This window comes from Siphateles boraxobius, unplaced genomic scaffold, assembly GCF_051911475.1.
Source record: "Siphateles boraxobius isolate OS27281-9 unplaced genomic scaffold, OSU_SipBor_1 6, whole genome shotgun sequence".
Classification (NCBI taxonomy): Eukaryota; Metazoa; Chordata; class Actinopteri; order Cypriniformes; family Leuciscidae; genus Siphateles; species Siphateles boraxobius.
In genome coordinates, this window is record NW_027509186.1 from 13,127,344 (window position 1) to 13,154,723 (window position 27,380).

Here is a 27,380-nt window from a genome sequence, read left to right on the forward strand (position 1 = left end):
GTCTTTTGCTTGAATAATTACTATAACCCCTTATTCTTGTCACATTTGTAATACATTAGCTACTTCGACTATCGTGTTATGTAGGAGGCTGTTCATGAAAACTTTTTTTTGTTTTTTTTTTTGGATTGAAGGCGCTCCCAGAAAAAGTGATTTTAATGTAATTTTAAACCATTCAAGCATAAGAACACTCACACGCTGTTTTCTGTGCTGCGCATCCAAAACGTGCGGTGTTATTTTATATTTTATTACATTTTCTGTACCTGAGTACCTGAAAGTCTTATTTCAATCATATATCTTTATTCAGTTGTATTTATCCGTGTTATTGCTCATTTGTTTAATTGTTCTTTTTAATTACTGAGTGTTTGTCTTTAATTATGCTTGAAATTTATATTAGTTAGGCTTGTTGTTTTTGCTATGGTATTTTTAAACCATAGGCAAAAGTTTTCTTTAGCCTGTTGATGTTTGTCCATGACATTTAGCTACAATGAAATGTTTTGCAATAAGTGTTCAAATAAGTTTGAATAAATGTGAATGATATCTAAGTTTTTTACCTAACTGGAATTGAAATTAGTAATCGAAATGAATCGGAATAAATTAGGAGATTCAGAGTCGTTAACATTCAAACGATACCCAACCCTAGTCGTGGCATGTATTGCATAGCGTATACACTGTACGTGAATGTGGGGGTGGAGGCATCAAGATAGTAGCGTGATCTTTTTGGGTAGGGGCATGTTAGTTTTGGTGATTTCAAATATCAACAGCGTTTACCAGAAATCGCTTACTGCACCTTTAAGTTTCTTTTTAATTATTTTTGAACCTTTTTGTACCATAGCTAGTGTCCACAGGTTTTCATTATAGACATATGGAATACAAGTACTGGGTAAGAAAAGTCATAAATCCTGCATTATTTGTGAAGGGAAAAAAGAGTGAATCTTTAAAACGATCAGATGCTTTGAATAATGCATCAAGGACAGCCACCCCCCTCCTCCCCTTACTCAATGCCACTGATGTAGTTATGTTTCTCATAAAAAATAAAAATAAAAATAAACCGTAATTTTAGTAACTGATATGCTTGAGATGGAAACTTTCCTCAGACTACGTAAAAGTATCCATAACTTAAGTGAAGATGAATGAAGTTTCGACTTTCTTGACCTAACTATCTATCAATGATTAAATCAATGTCTGAATTGATCATATATTTAAGCTACTTCTATATCTGGTATTTCGGTCCGTCTTTAGTATTGTCGTTTGACTGAGACAAGAAACTGGCACTTTGAAGTATGTAAATGTGTAAATATAAGAACATGTCCTTGCAGCATTTCGGCATATTCCCATATGGCTGCATCCACAGACTTAATTGAGGAAAGGTTACAGGAAGATTTCAACAGTGGGAGTTGCTCGTGTTGAGTTTGCATAGCAATAGGGGAGTTTTACAAGAATGTTGCTGCAGTGTTTTAAGGAAACGTTTGAACAACCTTTGCTGCAAACCTAAGGGAGCCCTAGTTTTACACTCTCTCCATAGAGTTTCAAATTAATTGGTTGCATAGCACAAGGGCGAGGCTCTAGTGTGCTTACAGTGCCACAAGTGCTAACGCTATTGGAGCACTGGGAAAACGTATGCCAAGGTGCTGAGCGGTCACAAATGTGCGAGCATTTGGGGAGCTTTTCTTTAACGCTGTTATATCATCAGGGAAGCACTTGTGAAACTGTGCGAGTCCTCTGTTTGGCAAGTGTTTATGGACGGTTGGAGAAAACAGCCTGCTACTATCAGTGAGAAAAAAAAAGTTATCTTCAAAGGGCGCATGTTTGAAGAACACAAAAATGTTCTGCAGTCTTTGTCATTGTCGAGCTTGCTTGCACCTTTTGTCTGGTAATGACTTATTGCACTGTTCTCAATCATTAGCATGCATTAATTAAATGTGATTGTAATACATTTGAGATGCAATTATTTCTTGTAATACCGAAGATTATTTTAATTTTATGGTTATACAACAATAGCTTTTTTTTTTTTTTGCAGATGGTGGTTTCTAAAGTGAGACATAAAAACGTTATTTTTAAAACATTTGTGGGTGCCATTGAAAACCTTTTTGCAGCATTCTCTCTTTGATATCTATTTGTGAACAGTTGGATTGTGGGTGAATTATACTGTGTTCGCTTTGGGCTGATCGTCATTGTTGTTGTTGCCAGGCGAATGTTTGTTGCTGCGCTCAGTGCCGCCCTTTGATGTCTCCTGCAGGAAGAGGCGTGGCTTACAAAGCGACAGAAGTATTCTGCGGTATTCTCTGCGGAAGTTCTGATTGAGCAGCCCGTACACTACGGCGTTCAGGCAGGAGTTAAAGTACGCCATGAAATAACTAACCATAAACAGCCAATCAGGGATCAAGGGCGCAACATTGGGCGGGTCCACCGCTACAGCCAGGCCAATCAAATTCAGCGGTGCCCAGCAGACGGCAAACAGCACGAAGACGACGAACATGGTCAAGAAGTGGCGCAATTCATTTGGACGGAGGCGTGGCCTGACGTCAGTTGTGACCCGCCTCCTCACACGGAGCACCAGCACCCAAATCCTCAGATAACAGAACGTAACGACTGCGATAGGAAGCAGGAAATGCACGGTCACCACAGCGATGGTGTATCCCGCGCTTGTCGTCTGACTAAAGGTGCACGAATAAACGCGGGGGTCGTACGTCAACGACCCCAGCGCAAGGTTGGGAAGAATGGCAAGGGCGGTGAGTACCCAGACTAACACCAGTAGCGCCAGGGTTCCAGCACGGCCGTAGATTTTCTCGTAGGTGTTTGCTTGACAGATGAAACAGTAGCGGTTGATGGCGATGGCAGTGATGTTGAAGATGGAGCCGATGACGCTCGCTCCCATCAGGAACCCGCTGACCTTACACTCCATCTCCCCCGGCAACCAGCCTGCGTGCAGCATGGCGTGCAAGACCAGAGGGTAGGGATAGCAAACCACCAGAAGGTCGGCGAAAGCCAGACTCACTACAAACGCGTTACCTACAGGACACACACAGAGAGAAGGGATTCAAATGCAAGGCCTCATGTTGTGGCATTAGAGCAAAGTCAATTACTTTTTGCTACATTCACATCATGTAAGGATTGCTATAGTTTCTAAATCTTTACTGAACTCCAAATTATAAGTGGGAAATTAGATATTTTGTATAGCTCTATCTTCACTTACTTGACCGTGATTTCATATGCAAACCAGCAAATTAGGAAAGGCGCATAGTCGGGTAACTACACTACCTTTCGAAAGTTTGGGGTCGGTAAGATTTTTAAAATGTTTTTGAAAGGAGTCCTTATGTCAACAAGTCTGCATTTATTTGAAAATACAGTAAAAACAGTAATATAGTGAAATATCAAAACACCTGGAAATAAACAGAGCAATTCCAATAGGGTCCTCACGGTCCTCTGGCCTTAATAACTGTTTTCTGTAGTTTATTCCTGTGATCAAAGCTGAATTCTCAGCATTATTACTCCAGTCTTTAGTGTCACATGATCGTTCAGAAATCATTCTCTAATATACTGCACAAGAAACTTTTCACTGTTAAAAACCCCGAAATCTTGCTGACCACAAACGGTAGCTTCGCTGTTCACATATTTTCACAAGTATTTAGCAAATATTTTAGCAAAATATTTACCAAAATGGCATTTAAACTTTTTTTCCTTGAAAAAAAATTCAAGCCGTCTGCCGGAAGCTAGTTATTTTAGTTGATAAAGTTTTAAATTTGAATATTTTTCTTACATGAACGCATCGCTTCAGAAGGCCTGTATTAACCCTCCGGAGCCGTGTGGAGAACTTTTATGATGCATAGATGCACTTTTATGGCGGCCATTCACTGCCATTATAAAGCTTGGAAGAGCCAGGACATTTTTTAATATAACTCCGATTGTATTCGTCTGAAAGAATAATGTCATATACAACTAGGATGGCTTGAGGCTGAGTAAATAATGGGGTAATTTTCATTTTTGGGTGAACTAACCCTTTAAAGTCCCCCTGTGGTGAAAATCAAGTTTTTAAAGTTGTTTACTTTAAAACTGGAGTGATCTCAAGACAGTCTCAAAAATGCGTCGTGAAATCGTGTTTCTGATGTCACAAACTACCTTGTAACCAATCACGTCAACGTGCCGGCTGGCTTTAGCATATCATTATCTATGACCGCTCTGAAGCAGTGAAGTCTCAAGATTCCAGGTTATCCCGCTATATTTTTGTGTATGATGTATATTACGATTTTACGATGAACTATATACACCTTTCACCACTGACGTTCTAAGTTTATCCAAAGCGTTTCTAAGGATACTGAGGCAGCGGTCTGACTCTGAAATGGTGAACGGGAACATGGTTTGTGTAACATTAGCAACACATTATTAGCTGTTTGATAACATAGTCAAGCAAAAGGCTAATCATACTAATTACCGTTGTGTGTCCGACGTAAAGAGCGATATCATTGTGCATCGTTTACCTCAGTAAGTTTGCCGAGTGGATCTCTGAGCTGGTCTGAGTGAGTGGAGGCGGGGCTAATTTGCATATTCACATAACCGTGTATACACTAAATGAGGCAAGGGTGTAGAGTTGCATTCCAGCAATTTTAAGGCATGAAGAAATTTTTTTCACAGGAAACAAATTATAAATATGTAATTTTGGTGAGCAAAGACAAGTTTTAAAGGATAAAATTATTGACTACAGGGGGACTATAAAGCATATTAAAAACACCACATTTAACAACATTAATAGCTTGATTTTCACCACAGGGGGATTTTAAGAATTTTCCTGTTTCATATTTCCCAGCAAAGCCATGGATCTGTATAAGTAGAATCCCCTAATAGTCCCACCAAGCAATTATGACAAAACATGTTTTTAAAAAATATATACATTTACATTTATATGTAAAAAGTTTCAACTGTCAATCAATTTGTCTCTCTTCACTGAAAGAGAAAATGCTGCGTTTATATAAAGCTGTATGGAGTAGAGTGCGGATCGGGACGAATTTTTTTGTCCGAGCCCGGCCCGCGTCCGACAGAGCAGTAACCGAACCCGACCCGAGCCCGACAGGCATAAAGATATTTATGTCCGAGCCCGACCCGAGACCGACAGTAAAAATCCCATTTTTTTTCTCATACTAATGACACATGTGCGTTTGTTTGTGTGAAAAGCCTGCTTTTATTAAGCAACTGTAGGAAGACATTCGGAAATGTCAGCAGGATGAGTGCATCAGCGCGCACGGAGAAACAAGCGCACTTAACGCAGGCGTGCCTGCACGTGTTTCTTTGTTACGGCTACATAAACAAATTTCCGCACACAGGAAGACAGATGTTATGGTAATATTTTACATGTATTTTGTTCACAAAAACGAAGAATCAGGCACATTGGCTACCAACATAATAAGCTGTTTTAAATTTAAAATGTTCAATGCCATATCGCGCTGATGTGACCGAGCCCGACCCGAACCCGAACATAATTTCTAAATATCTGTCCGAACCCGGCCCGGCCCGTCGGGCTCAGGTCGGGTATCCATCCTCTAGTATGGAGCAGGATTTTAAACCAATGAGAGTTAACTATGGGCAGGGCTTCTCGGTGTAACGACACATGGTCAGAATAATGATTTCTTATGGAAGAGATTATGCCTGACACTGTATCACATCACATCTGGTTAGGACACAGCATTACAAGAAAAATGTCAATGCTTTTGGACAACACATTGCACATTACTTTTTTGTTAATTGCAATACAGACTCATGAGGTTCTTCAGATCCATGAAATGATGACACTGAAGCAGCATTTATCTGCCACTAGAACATAAAATTGGTAGCACTTTATTTTAGAGAAAGTGCACTTACATATACTTATCTAAGAAAGCAACCATAATAAGTACATAGTATGTACCTGGGGAACAGGACTATAAAATAAAGTGCTACCAAAAAATGTATGTGTATTTTTGTACAAAAGTTTTTACAAAAGTTTCTTGTGTAGAAACATACAAACACAAGAAAGGTCAAGCAAGAAAGGAAACTTGACCACAGAACCTGATCTGTAGTTGACATATTGCGTGTCTGGGAGTGTAAGAGCATTTGTGTGTGTGCATGTGAGTCTGTAGGACAGGCTCAGGTGCACTAGTATTTTAACAGTGAGGTTCAGACAAAGTTCAGATCCATTAGATTAAGTGTGGTGTCTGTGACACTGAGTTCTCCTCCACAGAATACTGTATGTGTGTGCATGTTTGCTTGGTTTGCCAGTCAGTCTCTTGCATGCATGTGTTGGGTGATTGTTTTTTTGGAAGTGGAGACTGTTCTCTTCAGATCAAGTTGTATAAGCGTGTACACTACAGCACGGATGGAGTTCAGATATAGTTCAACACAGTACTCCACACACACACACACACACACACACACACACACACACACACACACACACACACACACACACACACACACACACACACACACACACACACACAATTAACCAATGTGTTACAGATCTCAAATAGGTTTTGTAATGGATACATAGATTCAGTGCATATCGATCGAATGCATTTGGGAAAAAGAGCCCATATAGAAAGTAATCATTTTAGGTTAATATTCCATATCATACCTCATCAAAATGACTTATGCTCCATTCACACTGATTTTAACGATGGAGGACGCCAGGTCGCTAGTGGCCATACCTCTTGCTCTAATTCGCTGGTATAGATATTGCAGCAGTGCATTATATCTTGAACAAGATGAATGACTATCAATGCATGAATCAAACATGCTTAGAACAGCAACAGTTTCTGACACAGTTTACATTCTGTTGCTGCTCATTTAAATTTATTAAACTGTTGCATCACAGGACACGCCCAAATTGCATCATAAAATGCATCTCTTATGTCACTAGAAATCAAATAAAAATTAATGATTTACTGTCCATGCAAATTGACGTCAACTTTCAACCGCCCATTTCCTCTAATCTCTATCCCTCTTCACTTCCATTTTGCCTTCCTCATCTGAATCCGTCAATGTCTGCTATCTTTCTCCCGCCCTGTGCCAATATCTCTCAGCGTATCTGATTTCCAATCCATATTTTTTCCTCTCACTTATTACAACTCAATTCGCCTTCGCTCTCTTTCGTCCTTCTCACAAGAAGATTAAGAGGCAAGAGGAAGAAAGCAGCTGGACTTTTATATGTTTTAATTGGTATGTTGAAATTCTGAGAGAAAAATGTGGACTAATCTCTTGTCTGGAAGCTAGGCCAGAATTAATGTTCTTAAACCTGAAAACAGAGTTTAGTTCGACAGTTGCCTAAGCAAAGAAACAAATAAAAATCAGCTTTAGTAGAGCATCAAACAATCACACACACACACACACACACACACACACACACACACACACACACACACACACACACACACAGACACACACACAGACACACACACACACACACACACACACACACACACACACACACACACACACACACACACACACACACACACACACACACACACACACACACACACACACACACACACACGTACTCATTACTTCTGTGAACCTCCCACATGCTGTTGTGAGGACGAAGGTGTGAGGGATACGTTTTCGGGAGGTGAATATTGTACCAGCTATACAGATGCTTCCTGTGAGATTCTGGGCTTTCACATTTGGAACAAAATGAAGTTTGTTAGCTAAACAGATGAATGTGTAAACTGCTGCCTTCACACACTCACATTGGTCACCAAGCATTTACATGCTTTTCAATTATTGCACCATTTCATCAGATGTTGTGTCAACTGAAACCATTATATTTCATACAATATTTCAAAATACATTTTACAGGGAATGCAGGAACTGTTCAAATTTATATATTCAAAGCTGAGTTGCTTTGGATAAAAGTGTATGCCAAATGCATAAATGTAATATGAATTGCTTTCTGTCATTTGAGAGACATCTGGCGTTTACCTTGTCCCTACTTTAGAAACATACCCAGTAAAGAAAGTAGAGCAGAATTTTGAAGCGCAAATACACATCGGCAGATGTCTGCTAACAATGGTCGCAAGACTTCAGCTTCACCATCACTAAGCATTTTTAAAAATTATTTTTTAAAAATTCTGAGAGATTTCTGTCCCTCCATTGAAATTTTTTTGGTCCAGAGACTTCCACAGAAGATACATATACGTTTTAATATTTAGACCACATCTATAATTGCTTGCTATCAGGATGTGAAGAGTTTCAACCAGTATAACAAAAAGTGTTTATAAAACAATTTCCCTATCCTAACTCACCGGCCATTAGCAGGTGTGGCAAGAAGTTTTAGGCCCTGCGTGCAGCACTTTATTCACGATCAGTGTTGGGAGTAACCCGTTACAAAAGTAATGCATTACAGTAACATATTACTTTTTGCTGTAACGCAGTAGTGTAATGCATTACTAATCAATTTTCAGTTATATTTTACTCGGTACATGCTCAGTAAGGCTTGCGTTACAACAAACTTTTAGTTTTAATTGTAAAAAAAACAAAACAAACAAAAAAAAAAAACAGCAAGACCGCTAGACATTAACGAATGAAAAATGCAAGTAGGCTATATTACCTGTTCGTGGTCAGTCAATAGCCGCGTGTGGTGTCCAAGTCTGTAAATAAAGACTAAATGGCAGCGTCTGATATATTTGTATAGCGATTTATTTTTTACAGGAGTGCTGTGAGGTATGATTTCGGCCTCTGTGCTCGCGCTGGCCAGTGGAAAAGCGGCTAATGGTGAAGATGGCATGAAGAAGATTATACATTCGCGAGATGGACGTATGCGCATTAGGCTATTCATTCTGTGTTTTTTTCTAAACAGTTAGGCTATGTTTATGTGGTATTTTTCATGTTTTCATCACGCAATCATGTTTTTGATGCGGTGGTGAGGCGTTCATGTAAGGGCGGCGGCGCTGCCGATAAAGCACCTAAAAGCTGTCACAAAGAACCGGCAAAAGTAATGATTATGAATATGTCAAATATAGCAAGGAGACATTTTAATTGTTTATTAATTAAGTCAAGATGAAGTTGACGATGCTGACTCGCGATCTTCGCAGTAGTGAATGCACCAGAGAGAAATGCACATTTCATTTCATAAGCAGAGAGCAGTCTGTTTTCTTTCGTTTTGAATTGTTCTGTTTACAAGTAGACATATCAATATAGATATATTTTTTCAGGTCCGTGAATATGCTACCTTATACGCTGAGTTTTGGTTCATTTATGAGACGCGCTCCAGTTCACGCGCTTAAATCAAGGCAATTGGTTGATGAAACATTGATTAAAATTAAGATACAATTAATACAAAACGAAATTCACTTTAAAGAAAGGCTTTGTGTGTGTAAGGTGTCTGTGAAAGTTTTAAAGCAGTCTTTTAGTGCCGCTTCAGAGCGGTCGCGTCTGTAACATTGTTTTTTCCTCATAAATGAGAACATGAAAAATAAAATAAAATGAATATTTTATGTTCTGTGGAGAGCCAACCCTTCTTCATCCGATTTGCGCAGTGTAATTCACAGAATTACAAAAAAAAAAAAAAATCGTTGCCTCCTAAAAGTTAAAGATTTTTTTTGTCACGCATGACTGTCTATTTCCCTAATGTTAAATATAAAAAGCATGTGTAGACTGATATTTTTCTAATGTCTGGACTCCTTTCTATGAGGAGCCTATGGATAAACAGACGTTTCAATATTTTGGTATTAATGCATTTTCTGAGAATTTATATTTCAAGTTTTGACTGCAAATGTCATGTCCATAACGCTGGAATTCCCAAATTTTAAATAATTTATCCTCAACTAGTTTTGTGGTGTAGGTCTACGTATTTTATAATGTTAAGTTAACTTCAAATAATACTAATAGTAATTTAAAGATGTGGTAGCATTGGATCTGGACGGTATGGATAACGCTGGGAGTTGGAAGGGGTGTGTCGCGATTCTGCAGGTTCGTGGATCTGAGTGTCGAGATTTCGGTTTCATATCGCATATCGTTACAGCCCTAGTCATTTTATAATGTTAAGTTCTACTACTGTATAGTTATTGTGGTGAAAGTAACTCAAAAGTAATACAGGAGTAATGTAACCCATTACAATTCTGAAACCGTAATATTGTAAGGTAATGAATTACTTTTAAATAACAGTAACAAGTAATATATAATGTATTACAGTTTGGAAGTAACTTGCACAACACTGTTCACGATTGAGGCGGGTGGATCTGGTATGAAGTTTTGTCTACAGTTTAAGGATCCACTGGAGTTACAAGGTTTAGTCACAAGCACTTTAATTCAAGCGCTTTTATAAAAAAGTTAAAAAAAATAAATAAATAAAAAAAAAACCCCATTATTAACCAGTATTTTTTTTTATTGGTGTATTTCTTTGGTGAAATACAGATTTGTGTATGTTTTTTTTTAAAACTATAAAATCCTTGATGTGTTGTGAATCATTTTATTTTATGCAAAGCAACACACAGGGACGTAATGTCAGTCACCTAAACAAGTGTCACATCTGTCTTTTAGCGTAATGGAAATGCTGAAGATGCTGAATATAATTGCTTGCATGGGATGCTAAAATATGTTCTCAGAACTGTGCACTGTTTATGGGCAGATTATGGATTCAGTCATAGTATATTTCGGCTATGAGTGAAATGCAGGGTGGAAGTCTGAAGTTAGCAGTTCCCCTGCCAAACACGATTCCAGCTCCTGCACGGGAGCCAACAACGTAAAAGTGGAAACGGGATAACTGTCACGTTTCAGTGTGTTTAGTTCTGTTTTGTGATCTAGTTTCCTCCATCTCTGTGTATTTGGTTCAGTCCTGTGTCCCAGTTTTCCCGCTCCTCGTTTGTGTTCAGTTCCTTCACCTGTGTCTAGTTAATTTGCTCCAGCTCTGTCTTGTTCCCTTATCTGTTCTCTGTGTATGTAAACCCAGTGTTCTCCCTCACTCCTGGTCGGTTATTGCGTTGATATGGTTGTAAGTGTTGTAGTTCCTCAGTTTTTGTATATTAAATTCCTGTTAGCAGTTATTCCTCGTCTCCTAGTGCTTCCTGCCTACACACACCGTGACAGAATAACCGACCTACAAAATGAACATTCCCGCAAAATGTGGCTCTCCTCTGCCTGGAACAGAAGGACCGCTCCCTGGAATCCCACACCAGGGATTTTCTGGAGTTGGCCTGCCTCACTCACTATCCTGACCGCTCACTGTGTGTATTCTACATCGCCAGCCTCAGCGAGCAGTCCCGGGCACACCTCCCAGGGAGCGACCCTCGCCATGATTTCGCCACATTTGTTGAGTGGGTGTTGGTAAATAATGAATCTACTTTTACCATCGACCTTGTAGAGCCTGCCAGCACCCCTCAACGCATTCCAGAATCTCATCCCGCCGAGACCTCCAGTCCGGAGCCTTCACCGCTGGTCCCGTCCAGCACAGAGCCTTCACCGCTGGTCCCGTCCAGCACAGAGCCCGTTGATCCTGCACAAGAGCCCGTTGATCCTACGCCGGAGCCGGCCGACCCTGCGCCGGAGCCGGCCGACCCTGCGCCGGAGCCGGCCGACCCTGCGCCGGAGCCCGCCGACCCTGCGCCGGAGCCCGCCGACCCTGCGCCGAAGCCCGCCGACCCTGCGCCGGAGCCCGCCGACCCTGCGCCGGAGCCCGCCGATCCTGCGCCGGAGCCCGCTGATCCGCCCTGGCCACCCGAAGGGGTCTCTCCGCCCTGGCCACCCGAAGGGGTCTCTCCGCCCTGGACGCCCGAGGGTTCGTCAGCTCCGCCCTGCCCATGTCCTGCTCCGCCCTGGCCACGCCTGCGTGCTGCTCCGCCCTGGCCACGCCCGCGTCCTGTTCCGCCTTGGAGGCTTCCTGCTCCAGATCGGCCTCCCCCTTGTCAGCCTCCAGGGCGCTCACCCTCCCACCCCTTTGGATGTTATACGGCGCGAGGACGTGCCTTCGGGGAGGGGGGAGGTACTTTCACGTTTCAGTGTGTTTAGTTCTGTTTTGTGATCTAGTTTCCCCCGTCTCTGTGTATTTGGTTCAGTCCTGTGTCCCAGTTTTCCCACTCCTCGTTTGTGTTCAGTTCCTTCACCTGTGTCTAGTTAATTTGCTCCAGCTCTGTCTTGTTCCCCTATCTGTTCTCTGTGTATGTTAACCCAGTGTTCTCCCTCACTCCTGGTCGGTTATTGCGTTTATATGGTTGTAAGTGTTGTAGTTCCTGAGTTTTTGTATATTAAATTCCTGTTAGCAGTTATTCCTCGTCTCCTAGTGCTTCCTGCCTACACACACCGTGACAATAACAGAGACTGGTTGATTACACTTTAATTACTTGTAATCGTTTAATTTTTACTTCTAAAATGTTTGTTAAATGAGTTAAAATGTAGGCAATTTTGTACACATGTTAAAACGATATGAAGAATGCTGTATTAAGATCTGTACTCATCGAAAATAAAGGGAATTATCATGTAAATTAGTGGTTGTGTGGAATATTTTACAAAGGTTTAAAAGGAAGTAAGTTATTTATTTTTTGAAATAACTCGCTGGGTTTACTCAGTTTTATTTATCATGGTTTCAAATGTAGTTACTTAAATCGACTTTTTTTTTTACTTATGTTTACACAATTCATTTTAATTGATTTCACTGCTTGAAGACTTACTCAAGACGTTTCACCCAGAACAACACATCATAGTAACATCAAGTTTTTAGAGTGCACTTCTGTAGGATTAATTCCTCATTGTGGTGCCTAAGCTATACAGTGCAGAATGATGTGGTGTTAGAATGGCTAATTTGCAACAAACCAGTAATAAACTGAACTGCATTATTCACATGCTTTGTAGAGTCAACAAAAATTGTGACTGAAAATTATTCTCAGTTTGGGTGAAAATCTACATGATAAACAGTGGGAATGGAAAATGGGCAAATGATTCACAAGGGCAAGAAAGCAAATTATTTAAACAGGTTCAGTGTTGAGATGAGTCCGAAAACACTGGACACTGACTCAAGTCCAAGACCATATTTTCAGGAGCATTTAAATTCGGCCTGGCGTCAGACTTGAATGAGCTGGTCTCGACTAGTCCAAGTTAAGACAGACTTGAGACCGGACTCAAGTACAACAACACATGTGAATTTGAGAAACCTGAATACACAGTCTCATGAGTCATGTCCCATATGACACACTATATTATGCACTTATAAACTATGCACTTATACACTCTGTACTCAACCGTGTAGTGTATGAACTTGATATAGTTATTTTGTCATTTAACATTGGAGTCTGATACAGTACGTGATCAAAGCTGCGAGAGTTGAGAGCATGAAGTGTCCAACATTCCTCACTTCGTTTTTTTTGGTTAATTAAGTGCATCATCCTGGTATCTTTTTGGAATTTTCAGTGTGAACAAACTTCTCGCACTATTTATACTACAAAACGTCATAGAATAGTGCAAAAGTATGCAAATTGGGATGCCCCTATGGTCTTCCCCCATCAGTTCACTCATGCTTTGTTTGCTTTTCCTGGAAACCAATTAAATTAAATGGAATGCAAGAGGAGTTTCCTGCATCTCCTCCTATGTCTCCAATGGAGTTTCGAAAGAGAGCTCAACAATGTTTCAAAATGTTATCAGATTTCCCAAAGTACAGTAACAGCCCATTTTATTTGCATCATGCAGAACATTCTGAGAGGAAGTGGATATAATAAAATGGGAAATACCTGAGAACATCATTAGGTGTTTTGAGCCACCGCTGAGCATTAGAAGTTTCCTCTGGGTCTCTCTCTCTCACAAATTAACATACACAAAGCCCTTAATTAAACAGCAGCATAACAGAGAATGCTCACACACACAACCATTCATTATGGCAACCAAGGATAGTGCTTAGTCAACATGAATATTAATTAAATCTCTAATGACCCCAAACTAACGAGGACTTCACCAACACAATCACTATTTTATAGGGTAACAACAAACATGATTGGATCTACCAGGGTAGCATCTCTCTTTTGCCTATCTAACCGGCGGTGTGTGTATTGAAGATAAATGAACGTAGGTGTAAAGTGCTTCCATTGTGGCATCTCCGCAGGCAATGTCCTCAGAAACTTTGCAATCTCACTTGGCACCAATAACCCTGTATCTGAGGAAATTTTAGTGTGTGTAAGTGGGTGTGTGTAGAAAGGAGTGGCTTTGTAGGATAATCAGAGAGCCTTGTTTCAGAAAGGCCACACACACACACACACACACACACGTGCATAGAAAACGCTACATTTTTCTTTGTCAGCTACGGATCACGTTTCGCTGCACGCCGCTGACGTGGCCGGTCTCCATCGACACCGATGCTGTTTTTGACTGACCTCTGCTGCATAACTTTTACACCTCGACCCCTACGCTTCAGATTTAGTTCGCACCAATCACTTTTACAGCTCTTAAACTCTGACCTCTCCCTCTCACGCTTTTTACAGAAATGACAATCTCGTTGCTGTGCACAGCAAAAAAGTGACAAGAGGTCACCCGTTAAGCTTTGAACAGAATAGCCTTAATGGTTGCAGCAAAGAGAAAAGACTCGCAGAACGATTTTTCTCAGAATGTTACATTTCTATTCAGTGGTGTGTCCATTGTATGGACAAAAAAACACCCACTTTTTTTCTCCAAAATAGCTTCTTTTGTGTTCCACAGATAAAAAATGTTTTCCTTTAAAACGTCTCTTTAATGCTTCACTCCTCAAATTTTTATGCATCAGGAAACATTGTAACAATTCACTTGAAAAGCCCTTTACTGCACTATAGGGAATATGACCCTCACTCCCTAGAGAAAAAATATATTAACACATCCTTTTTCTCTCTAGGTAATTACACAGATGCAAGGGCGAAATTGAACGCAGCTAGACAGAAGTATGGGCGTGTCCAATCATCTCATTTACATACAGGGTCCCCAGATCCAATCAAGTGTAACAGTCGGGTTCTGGAAGTAAAAACTCCATTCATTTTCTCCAAAGGGAAATTGTTTTTGAACAACAACTTATTAACCTTTGAAGACAGACCTACTGTGAGCTACTTGGTTGTTGCTTCTGCTAAAGCTGTCAGCCTGCATTATTTCAGCTTATTTTAAAAATAATTGTGTTTAAAGGTACAGTATGTGATATTGACAGCAAGCGGTTGAATTGGTTACATTTAATTCCAGCGCCTCCTCAGACTCAATGCTCACGCGGGTTGCCAGACTGAGGACACGCAACCGGAGTGAGCGCAAGTGAAAATGGAAGGCTAGGAGACTAACACACTAGTAAGTTGATGAGTTGATTTATCAGGGTTTTATTATGCTCCCATTCATAGAGATTTTTAGATGGATGCTGAGGCTTTTTTGGTCGGGTAGGATCTGTGATCTCGGACCCGGTTTGTTTGCTGGCTTCCATGGCTGCAATTCACTTCGTTTTTTTCTGCCAAATGGCAACCTGAGGTTTTGAAACACTATTGGGTAAATTGGCAGTGGGCGAAATCACACAGTCCAAAACAAAAACAGACATTAGGAGATGGAACGCACATTTCAAAGTAAAACAACTGACAGTAGCATTGTTTTTGAGAAACGAGTATGTGAAAAACTTCCTAAATATCTGAAACATATTATGGTATTTTTATGCTTAAGTACAGTAATAAAAAAAAAAACGTACATAGTATACAGCACTTTTAACAGCGGAATTCCTTGTGAAAACTACATTACCCATGATGCTGTACAGAAAAGTACACCAATCAGAGAGTAAAAAAAAAGCAGCAATGCGCAAAAGATCTCAAAAGGTTCACTGCAAAGGACATACTTTATGGACTTTTAATGAACAATAACAAAGATAACTTCCTGGTTAACAATATCCTCATGCTTGGGAATTTTTTTGTACACAAATCTTAAGGTGAAACCAATGTTCTGTGCATTTCATGGTGAATTTGTTACATTATACAAAAGCCCTCAAAGTGATAAAAAAGAAAAACGCAATTAGTCTTCTGTGCATTATAGAATAATATGATTTAAAAGAAAAACCTTAGCCCCTGTATTGTTTATTTCATGCACCTGTTCTGTATGCATTTCATTTGTCTGTTTAATGTAAAGAATTATTACTATTGCCTTATTGTTTGTACATGAATAATTGTTCAAATGAAAAAAAATTAACAAAAAATCTCGTTAGCTCTGCCCACTCCCATGAAACACTGCGAATGACGTAATTGATTCGATCTCTCTACGCTCTTAAAAAACTTAAATGCGTGTATATATGCATAGTAACGAGGTTAGATGTTACGGGAAGAAGGAGCCGGGAACCGGCGAACATTTAAACAATTTTAATAAAATAAACAAACAAACACAACAACGAAAGTAAGACGGTAGTCCCTCACGGTTGACTGACGCCACACATAATAAAACAAAACATCAAATAAAATCCAGACCTGGCCTCTCTTAATCTCCGCTGTCGTCGCTCCTCCTTTTCTGCTTCCGCTCCTCCGTGAGAGATACGGGAACGTTGCGCCGCGCAGGTGTCGCTCATCAGGTGCTCGCGCCGCTCTCTCACGGCCCTCGGCCTCGTCCTGCTCGCCACATGCATATTTTGCAATAAACTTTAAATACTTTGTTTTTATATAAATAATCAACATTTGTAAAATAAATAGTTTTATATTTCTCCACTGTTTTTAATTCGATTATGATGTTCGAAATGCTTCATGGGATTGTACTTCTATCCACAGTACACAGTCTTGTCCCTTTGTCTGATTTTCAAAAACGTTTTAGCTTTAAATCAAAGGTTGTACTGTTGTGAATTACCTGATTGGCTTGGTTCATGGCTTATAACACTTTAACAAAGAATTTTTCTAAATCCCTATGGGAAAAAATGAATGGAAAAAATACTTCCGGAACCAGGGCACTAATGCAGGATTTCATTCCCCTCAGCACTGCACAGCAAATGAAACCTCTAGGAAAACTAAACACATCTGATGTATTAATCAATACTACCTGCTCCTGCTGTTGATCCGGACACAGCACAACGTCGGGCATGTAAAATAACAAAAAAACAATCGTGCCATCATATGAGCACTCATATACTTGTGCTATACACTAATGCAAATGAATCATCACAGGTCAAAGTGAAGGATGTAGTCAATGGTGACAGACACACGCAACATTAATCGCATGTCCTTTGAGTATCTATATAGAGCACCAGCAAACTCATCACTCTATGCTAATGAGTCTCTGAATGTCACCTTGAGGTCCTCACAAACACACACCACCAAACACAAGCAAAAGCCCTAAACACGAGGTCAAAAACCAAATCTAATTGCCTAAATAAACACCAGCTCAACAGACATGAACTTCTACACCGAAGGACTGCACTGAAAGCATGATAGAGATGAATAATAAGAGAGAAAGGGAATGTTTAAGGGGGGAATCACCGCAACATTTCTGTATATTTCAGTTTCTCTTCATCCCTTTGTAGACAACAATGTTTTGTTTGAGAGCTGGAGTGCAGGGCTGTGCTGGTAAACGGGCACATGGCCGTGTTTACCGTGGCTTTGTTAAGACAGTGATGGGATGATGCCACCTGCATATTTCAAGAAATGAAAATGTCAAACATTCACCAAAGACACAATAACATGCACAGAAAAGCTCTCTCTTCCTCCTCGCTCTGTCTGTTCTCACTCTCACACACTCAATACTGAAGACTATTACAGAACACAGCTGACATATCAAACTCTGGCCTAATAACACAGCGCTGTCGAACGCTTTGACAGACTGCCTGTTTGGAGATATTGCAGTTCACATCTGTGTTTACCTACTCTCACTTTTTCTCTGTCTTATTCCTGTTCCCATTGACAGTTTTTCATTTGCTCTAGTGAGCAATGAAAAGCTGAAATCTGAAAAAAAAGCGCATTTTAAAACCCCATCTGTCCTTCAGCAATAACAGAAGACGAGAACTCTGGCATTCTGAGGTCAGATAATGCAAATTATAAAGAGAACAAATTAATATTTTAAAACAACCCCGGTAATTGCACTGTCCTTTTCTCTCCCTGATATTCTTTTTTAGTTTATTTCATTGTCCTTTGCTTATCCCTTCACTTTCCCTCACGTCTCAGTTTGTGACCTTTTTTTCATTTGGAGAATGAACATGCTTTCTACAGTTTTGGTTTGTCTTTAACATTTCACCACATTAAGACATTATAGCTATGTGAAGCCTGAATCTGGGAAGCATTGCCAGATTGAAAAAATACAGATGATGATCCATAATTTAAAACCATATGGTCCTTCATATTAATGAATGGGGGACTCCAATTAAAAAAATGCTTTTTTCTGAGTGGAATTAACAGTAATTGCTTTGCTTTCTCTCTCACACTCTCTCACGCCAAGTCAACAAGAATCATATTGGAGGTCAATTACATCTGGGATACTGCTGTTTCAGACATGCAATTCACACAGCGCATTCTCAGATACACATGTGTATGTAAATTGTATTTTACACCAAATGAGATTAAGATTTTCTTGGAATTATACAATTATATATATATATATATATATATATATATATATATATATATATATATATATATATCCAAACATACATGTATCATCTTCACAAGCATACACCACCACTCTCTGGCTCGCATTCACATGCTGTATCTCAAACATCCGTTAAAGTATCACTGTCAGACAGCCTTGAGTGCAGTGTAATTCTCAGGCTCTGACCGTCTTTGATTACTGTGAGTTATGTAACGTCAAACCCTCTCATGTCCGTGAAACATATTGTTTTTTCTTGACTAAATGCATCAGTGGGCAAATGGGACTACAAATCAGCAGGTCATTCTATTTATATAACTGACATTTAAAGCAAAAATATCAAACAAAAACAATTAGAAGACATTGGGTTTGTGTCGGTTTAAAAATGATTATACATTTTAGAAAATATTTTACATTTAAAGACCCAAAAGTATTTAAATAATCAAATGCCGAGTCCGTTTTTAATGACAGATGGTGAAAATCACTGTACTCTCATTGTGTTTCCTTTGAACGAGACATTCATTCATGCTCATGCTCAGTGCACGTGAATGGTTGGTAACCCAGTGAATGAAGCACTAGGGTTATTCTTGAATTTATCAGCGTGGCAAGACAGCTTGATCACAATATTAATGATCCTCTTATACTGCAAATGAGTCATATGAGTATTATCCTAATAACTCCTTGTCATGAGCCAGTGAATGATTCTCATCCACTTTTAGGCGCCATTCACATGGGACTCGTTTTTTTTTTCTTGCATTCTATTTTAACTTTGATAAAGGCGTCTAGGAATGCGTTACGTTACCTTTGCAAGAACGCGTCCTGTGTTAACATTCCCTCATCTTTCAGTTAATTAATGTGGACTAAACGCGCGCACTCACCCGCGTTTCTCAGTTTTCTATTTCTGAGCACCGAGATGATCACCAGCACGTTACCGAGCACATCCACCACGCTCGTGAAGATCAGCACACCGGCCAACACCATGACGACCCACGCGGGCCGAGCGCCCGCTCCGCTACCCCAAGCGCGACCCTGCCCGACTTCCGTCCGGTTCCTGATGAGCGAGACATTCTCGGGCATGTCGAATAAACTTCACCCTCTCTCACCAAAAACACCCTCGGTATCTTTCTCACGAAGCTTTAGTCATCTTCACCTTCGTCAACAATTACACATTTCCATATCCTCAGCAATCCTTGGGAAGCTCGGTGACGGGTGGTGTTTTGTCATAAATGTGCACATGAAACATATATTTTTCCACCCGTCTATTGTCTTGACTGACGATTATCTTAAACTTCACGGTGCTCGCTCTCTTCCCCTCGCCGCGCGCCTTTTAAAACTCACTCACGGCGAGAGTGCGGCGACGCACGAGATGGTCTCGAGCTTTTCGCTCCAGTCGCGTGCGCTCCGGTGTTTGCCATTGATAACTGAGGAATCACGCTGGCGTGGGTTCACTCCTTTCCCTCCTCTTCTCCTTCAGCGTATTTGCATTGAATCGAGCTGAGACGCCAACCAAAAAGCTGTCAAACGTGGGACTCTTCAGCTCGTCTGTAGCCTATGTCCAGTCAGTCAGACTTTATTTATTTATTTATTCACTTGGTGGCGACGAAATCCGATGCGCGAGGCTCCCGTTTCGGATGAATTCCCGCCTCAGGAGTGTGAAACCTTTAAGTGCAGTATGTGACTGGTTTTGACACTATTGTGTGTCAAAACTGTTATCTTCGTCTAATACGGTGGTCTTCGCGTTTGAGGGGCAATAGAGCCGTTAAATGAAAGAATCCAACTTAGAAAATTTGCCTTTCTGAACAGTAATTCCGTGTTTTCCCGCCTCAAAGGGACTCCCTCAGCGACTCAGTCAGCACCCGTCGGGAGCACGCGAGCAGATCCGAGTTTCCAGTCCAGTTCTCGGATAAGTCCAGTTAAACGTCAGCTGGAGAGACGTCGCCTTCGACCCGCTAAGCACGACCGGTCTCTTTCGGTCTCCTCATTGAGAAACAAAATCCGTGAGCGCGCGCAACCGCTGTTTACAGCTGCCCCGTTCACACATCACGCGGTGGGAGCCTCCGCGTGCGCCTAAACTTGTACTGAGCGCGCGCAGGTGCACGTGAGGGCGTCCTGTCACAAATAAAGGGGCTGAATTAACAGCTCGCGCAGCGTTTTCTCTACCGAGCGATATTTTAAAGTCACCAACGATTACCAAACACCAAGAATTTATTTACATAAAATATTTTAAACAAACCAATCTTGTATAAAATAGCTACATAATACCCAAATCATCAACGAGCACCATATTTATGACACTGGTTGGTTATTATCACCTATTATTGGTTCTCAAAATGTATAGCCTAGTACACATCCCAGAATAGGAGAACAATAAAATAATGTAGGCTACTGTACAGTCCAACTAAACTTAATATTAGGGAAATACACGTGAATAATTGTTGTTCCAATATTATACTCAAACATTAGTGCATGCTGGGAGCTAAAAGCCCCGCCCCCAGGGCTTCAGACATCCCAATACATAACAGCTTATTCTAGCCATAAACCTTCTGACTGACATGATCAGTCACAGCTTGTTTAGTGATACTATTTAGGGGAGGGTTTGTATAAAATGAATGATACCTTGTATTATAAATAATAAACTATAAATTATTATTTTTTTAAAACAAAACTTGCAGAAAATGTTACAGACATAATTTCACATACATAATTGAAACAAAGCAAAGTGACTTTGTTTTCATGCAAACTACAGAAGAAAAATTATGCACTCTTACTTGCAGAAGTCAGCCAATCACATTAGAGAATATCAGGTCGAGAAAGTAGGCTACTATCCAGTTTTATTTGCAATATGCATCAGTAACCAGACTGTGGGCGGTCCGTGGGCATGAAGCCTGAAACTGAGACCCGCTCAACATAGTTTAAGATTACTACTACTTCTTAAAAAACATTGGAAATAATTGAATCATGGAACAACCTAATGAAAAGCTTACTGGCAACCCTGGCACCCATCTCACCACTCACCGCTCCAAACCTTGCTCACCCTGAGTCTCCACTTGCTAAGGTTGGCTAAAATATCATTTTTCAAAAGCTACTAAAACTTACGGTATGGTTTATTTATTTATTTGAAAAGGAGATGGATCCTTACCAGTGTTCAAATGAAACCAATGCCTCTGGGTGTGTTTAACTTGACCTTATGGCAGCTAGCAGTTAAAGAGAATTTTTTTTTTTTTTCATTTAACTTATCCTATTTCTATGGTGCAGATGGATAGCAGCTGAAATGAGAGAGGGTGGAGAAGTATAGCACAGGGAGCCACTCAGAAGAGAAGTTACCCAATAGGTCACATTTCATTTAAGGGCACAACCATTGCAGAGAGTACATGTCCCACAGCTATGTGACGGGGCGGGTTCCCCAGAGACACTGGCACCTGATTTGGCTGTCTATATCTCCTATGCCACACACACACACACACACACACACACACACACACACACACACACACACACACACACACACACACACACACACACACACACACACACACAGACACACACACACAGACACACACAGTCAGAGAGGAAGATTGTCCAAGCTTAACACAGCCATGCTTCCCCTTGTGAATTTCCTCATCTGCTCAATTAAACCATATCATGGATATGAAAATAAATTTGCCCCTGTGAGGTTTGAATTAGACAGCCAGATAGATAGAGAGACAGACAGACAGACAGACAGATAGATAGATAGATAGATAGATAGATAGATAGATAGATAGATAGATAGATAGATAGATAGATAGATAGATAGACAGACAAACAGATGACAGACAAACGTACAGACATACAGATGATAGATAGATAGATAGATAGATAGATAGATAGACAGATAGATAGATAGATAGATAGATAGATAGATAGATAGATAGACAGACAAACAGATGACAGACAAACGTACAGACATACAGATGATAGATAGATAGATAGATAGATAGATAGATAGACAGATAGATAGATAGATAGATAGATAGATAGATAGACAGACAGACAGTCCATTTGCAGTCCATTTTCATTCAGACAGCCTTGTAATTTATCACAGATACAAATATGTAAAATCCCCAAAATACTCTTTGTCTGGGGAGGGCAGAAAGGTACACATTGCACATCTATTTTTTCCTGTTTACATATACAGATACCACGGCACAGAAATGTAGAGTTGTTTGCTGGCGCGCGTGCGCCTTTATCTCCGCGAGCCAGCGATGCCATCCAGCGCGCGCGCTAAATCAGAACGGTTCAACAACAACAGATAACAGCCCCGCCTACTCAAATCAGTCCAATGCGAGGTGTTTGAATGATTATTTTTTTTACACCCACAACACCACCGCTGGGAATAAAGAAGGCGTTTACCGCGCGGAAACCTGGCTGGCGGCTGCTTCTCTGTCGGGTGTGTGCGTGGGTACACGGGCTGGTTGTGTGAGTGAGCGTGCGGCTCGTTATAGGAGAATCGGGTTATGTAAGCGGGTGTCTGGTTTCTCCGGGATAGAGAGAGAGGCCTTGCCTGTCTTTGATGTCAAACTGCAGGAAACCCTCTCGAGACTGGCGGTGCTTGTCACTGACTGTGTTTTGGTTTAATTTGTATGGCATGTAAAATAATTCTTCTAGTTTTATTCTGTGCAAGAGCCAATGTGTGTGTGGGTGAGTTTAAGGGGTTGTGAGGTTGTGAGACTGGTTGATGAGTAAAATAATTGGTTTAACATTGTCTACCTTTCCTCATATTAGAACAACAAACTATCCTACTGTACAGTGATCTCAAAAGTTATTGGATGGAAAAGTATATTATCACACACCTCTATATTATATCCAACTTTTCCCACATAGCCTACACATATCATGCAAAGCAAATCTCTTTATATAGTTGGATATACGCCCAGCTTTCAGCTTTCATATACTCACGTAGGGGGATTTATACTATATATCATATCTCAACTGCATGACCGTGTACAATCTCCGCAAGATATCGCATTAACATCATGATTTTCTGTAAAACTGCGTTGATACAATGTGTAGGCCCTATTGTGAAACGCACTATACAAAAACATGTTAAATATATCTGTCATCAAAATATCAATTAACAAGCTGCTTATTTTAAAGAAATAAACAAGATCTAAGTTTTAAATGATAAAACAATAGATGGGTGATTCTCCAACGAGGAGCACTTTTGGCACTGTGAGCTCATGGAAAATTCACTCTCCTAAAACACACTTAAAACAATCTTCCTAGCTTTAACACAATATAACAGTGCGCAGTTTTAGAATTCCATGGAATATTATTATTTTTAACAGTTTTTCTGAAGAGCGCTTTCAAACATGTAATTTCCACCACTTTTCAATTTAGGCCTATGTATTTTATTACAATATAATATTGTAAAACTGATTATATAAGACTATGTATCAGTCAACAACATCAGTGGCTACCTAATCGTGCAACAAAATAAATCGTAATACTTCATGAACTTAATAAATTTTTATGTAAAGTTGCTAAATGCCACGAGTTGGGATTTTTGCCTACAGCATTTCATTTTTGCTCAGGTCTATGTTTATTTTTAAAGTCACTCACACATATATTTTAAGTAATGAACTATTAATACTTGATTTAAAATACATTTAGATCCACATCATCGGTTACTCTTTTTTTTTTCTTAAAAACTGTGTAGTGGTGAAAAAGGTTCATGGTGGATAGATTGTTTCTGTTTATTTTTACTTAAATTGCCAGTCCAAAATATTTTTAACGATGGAAGAGCAAAACGTGCTTTAATGTTTTAAACTAATTGACACACATTTACTGCACCGATTGCAAATATCGAGAACAAATAATCCCCCCCCCCCCCAAAAAAAAAAATATAGAGTGTAGTGGAATGGTGATATATACATTTCTCACTCCAAAAGCACAAAATATGTCATGAGAACATGCAAATAGCGCAATAAAACGGCATATAATATGTCCAAAGGTACACCTGTAATTTCTCAAAGGTGGAAATGACATTTTAGCAGTTTTTTCTGCAGTATTAGCACACCCTCATGTCAGGCGTAACTACTTTTGGACTTAGCAACGAGTGTTGTTTACTCGTAATAAACATAAATACATTATTTTCATATTTGTTGTACAGCCAAGGTGGAAATGACGCTGAATAAAAATACTCTGTATAAAAGCTTGAGTTATCTTGATTTATTTTCTTGTGCTGAAGAGCACATACTGTATGTGCCTTAAGTTTCATCTTCAACTATTACATTAGTTAATAAAATATTTAAGGTGGATCTATTAAGGTGAATTTTGTTGAGGGAGGTATAGAAATGACGGAAAACCTGGGGACAGACTTATTTTATTCCAAAAATAGTTTAAAATTGTGATATACATGGAATTTTGATGGTATGATATTATTTTATTTGTCCTTAAGACAAACATGTTTAAAAATATTTTTAAATCGATCCTTTAATATAAATTTTGAGCATTTAAAGAGCGACAGTCTGGGTTGGGGACAAGCAGAAAACTGCAAAATCTGCTAATAGACAGTCTTGCAAAACCATTTTTAAAAGAAAACAGGGGCAAGATTTGGTGGTTACTAGAATGTCGGAGCATGAACTTTATAATGACAATTGGTGCATTTGTTTGTTTATTTACAAAAAAAGGCCAAGGACACAAAAGTCCCTGTAGTTAGAAAATCACCCAGATATGCTGTTCAGAAACACGCCACTTGAGGAAAACTGACGTTATATCTCCAATAAAAATTGCTCTCTGTGTCCGAAATCGCATATTATGCACTACATCTGGCTTGAAACTTTGTGACCATTAAAAAGGGCATTCTTTATAGTATGAATGTGTGTAGTACGTAAACCAGGCATATTACATCCACCATGTTGTCACTATCATGTGACCTACACCGTGTCACTTCACTGTCATTCACAAATCCTCTTCCGTGGCCTCATGGGACAGTAAAGTGTCCACTGAACGTGCACTTCAGAATCTCACTAAAGTCATCCGGAAGTCGGACATACTAATCGGCAGAAATACTGTTTTTCGCCTCTTATATAGTATGAGGCAAATTTGGACGCAGCAACTGACACACCAGTTACTGACCCAGGTGAAATGAGTTTTTTGTCATAATCTGCTAATAATGATATTTTGCATTTTATATAATAACAGTAAGACATTTTAAGTGTGACATTATTGTCCAAATATTATTGAGGTCACTGGATCTCGAAGCTTCACCACGATCATGTCTTCACGCATCAGTGACGTGTCTTCAGTTTGCTTTGCTCCCGGGCTGACATGTCGTCTCCATTATCAAGTTTAAGTATCCTACATCAATTTTTTATGTTACATCAATCTCTCTCAATCTCTCTGCTCCACTGATTCTGATGCTGCCATTGCACAAGGGTACAAGGGTACTAGCCTGTATCCTTAAATTGAATTCACCTAAGAATGATGTAAGATAACTTTGCAGAGACATTTAGGACAGTTCAATCATGTCTAAATGACAAATGTCTGTCTTTATCCTGATATGATGTAGTGTTTTTATTTCTGTTTACAGTAATTTATCTACAGTCAGTCAGAGCATCTGTGTACTCAATAAAGCTGAGCTGATCTGAAGTCTGTTCATGCTTTAGTACCCCACCTTCCTGGTTAAACAGTGGATGAGATAGATTGAGTGGGAAAGGTATAGAGAAAGAACAAAAACAAATATTAGTTAAAAATAAAAGAGAGAGAAAAAAAGATTGAGTGGAAACTGTGGTTTGCAGGGGAGAGAACGAGGAAGGCAGTGTACTGCAAATTCTACTTGCTGTCCTGGAAAACACAACTGTGATCTATTTCTTCATTCACAATTTACAAAGAGCTATTGAGAGAACATGCACACATAACTTGACATAACCAGGACAGCTTAAAGCCTTTCTGTACATTCACACATACAAGCATCGTGATACATTGAAAAAAACATCCAGGTGCCAATTCAATTTTTTAGAACAGTGGTTCTCACACAGAACACACAACACACAGTGGTTCTCAACTATATATATATATATATATATATATATATATATATATATATATATATATATATATATATATATATACTGTATATATGATAACACTTTACAATAAGGCTCATTAGTTAACTACCGTAATTAACATGAACTAAGAATGAACAATACTTCTACAGCATTAATTAATCTTAGTTAATATTAATTTCAACATTTACTAATACATTATTAAAATCAAAGGTTGCATTTGTTTAATATATATGTATATTTGTATATGTAGCCTATATATATTTATTACATACCATACTAATACTGTGTTTGACCCCCTTTCGCCTTCAGAACTGCCTTAATTCTACGTGACATTGATTCAACAAGGTGCTGAAAGCATTCTTTAGAAATGTTGGCCCATATTGATAGGATAGCATCTTGCAGTTGATGGAGATTTGTGGGATGCCCATCCAGAGCACGAAGCTCCCGTTCCACCACATCCCAAAGATGCTCTATTGGGTTGAGATCTGGTGACTGTGGGGGCCATTTTAGTACAATGAACTCATTGTAGTGTTCAAGAAACCAATTTGAAATGATTCGAGCTTTGTGACATGGTGCATGATCCTGCTGGAAGTAGCCATCAGAGGATGGGTACATGGTGGCCATAAAGGGATGGACATGGTCAGAAACAATGCTCAGGTAGGCCTAGCATTTAAACGATGCCCAATTGGCACTAAGGGGCCTAAAGTGTGCCAATAAAACATCCCCCACACAATCACACCACCACCACCAGCCTGCACAGTGGTAACAAGGCATTATGGATCCATGTTCTCATTCTGTTTACGCCAAATTCTGACTCTACCATCTGGATGTCTCAACAGAAAT

General features: G+C 39.7%; 1 protein-coding gene across 1 annotated transcript; it reads right to left on the reverse strand.

Annotated features, from left to right (window-relative positions):
* Nucleotides 1-1,999: 1,999 nt before the first annotated feature.
* mtnr1ba (melatonin receptor type 1Ba) lies at nucleotides 2,000-20,476 on the reverse strand. Its single transcript, XM_077207714.1, has 2 exons — nucleotides 19,365-20,476; nucleotides 2,000-3,009 (listed from the first exon to the last, which is right to left on the reverse strand). Exons 1-2 carry the CDS (start codon nucleotides 19,561-19,563, stop codon nucleotides 2,141-2,143), a joined length of 1,068 nt encoding a protein of 355 aa, XP_077063829.1. The 5' UTR covers nucleotides 19,564-20,476; the 3' UTR covers nucleotides 2,000-2,140.
* Between the last annotated feature and the right edge of the window lie 6,904 nt (nucleotides 20,477-27,380).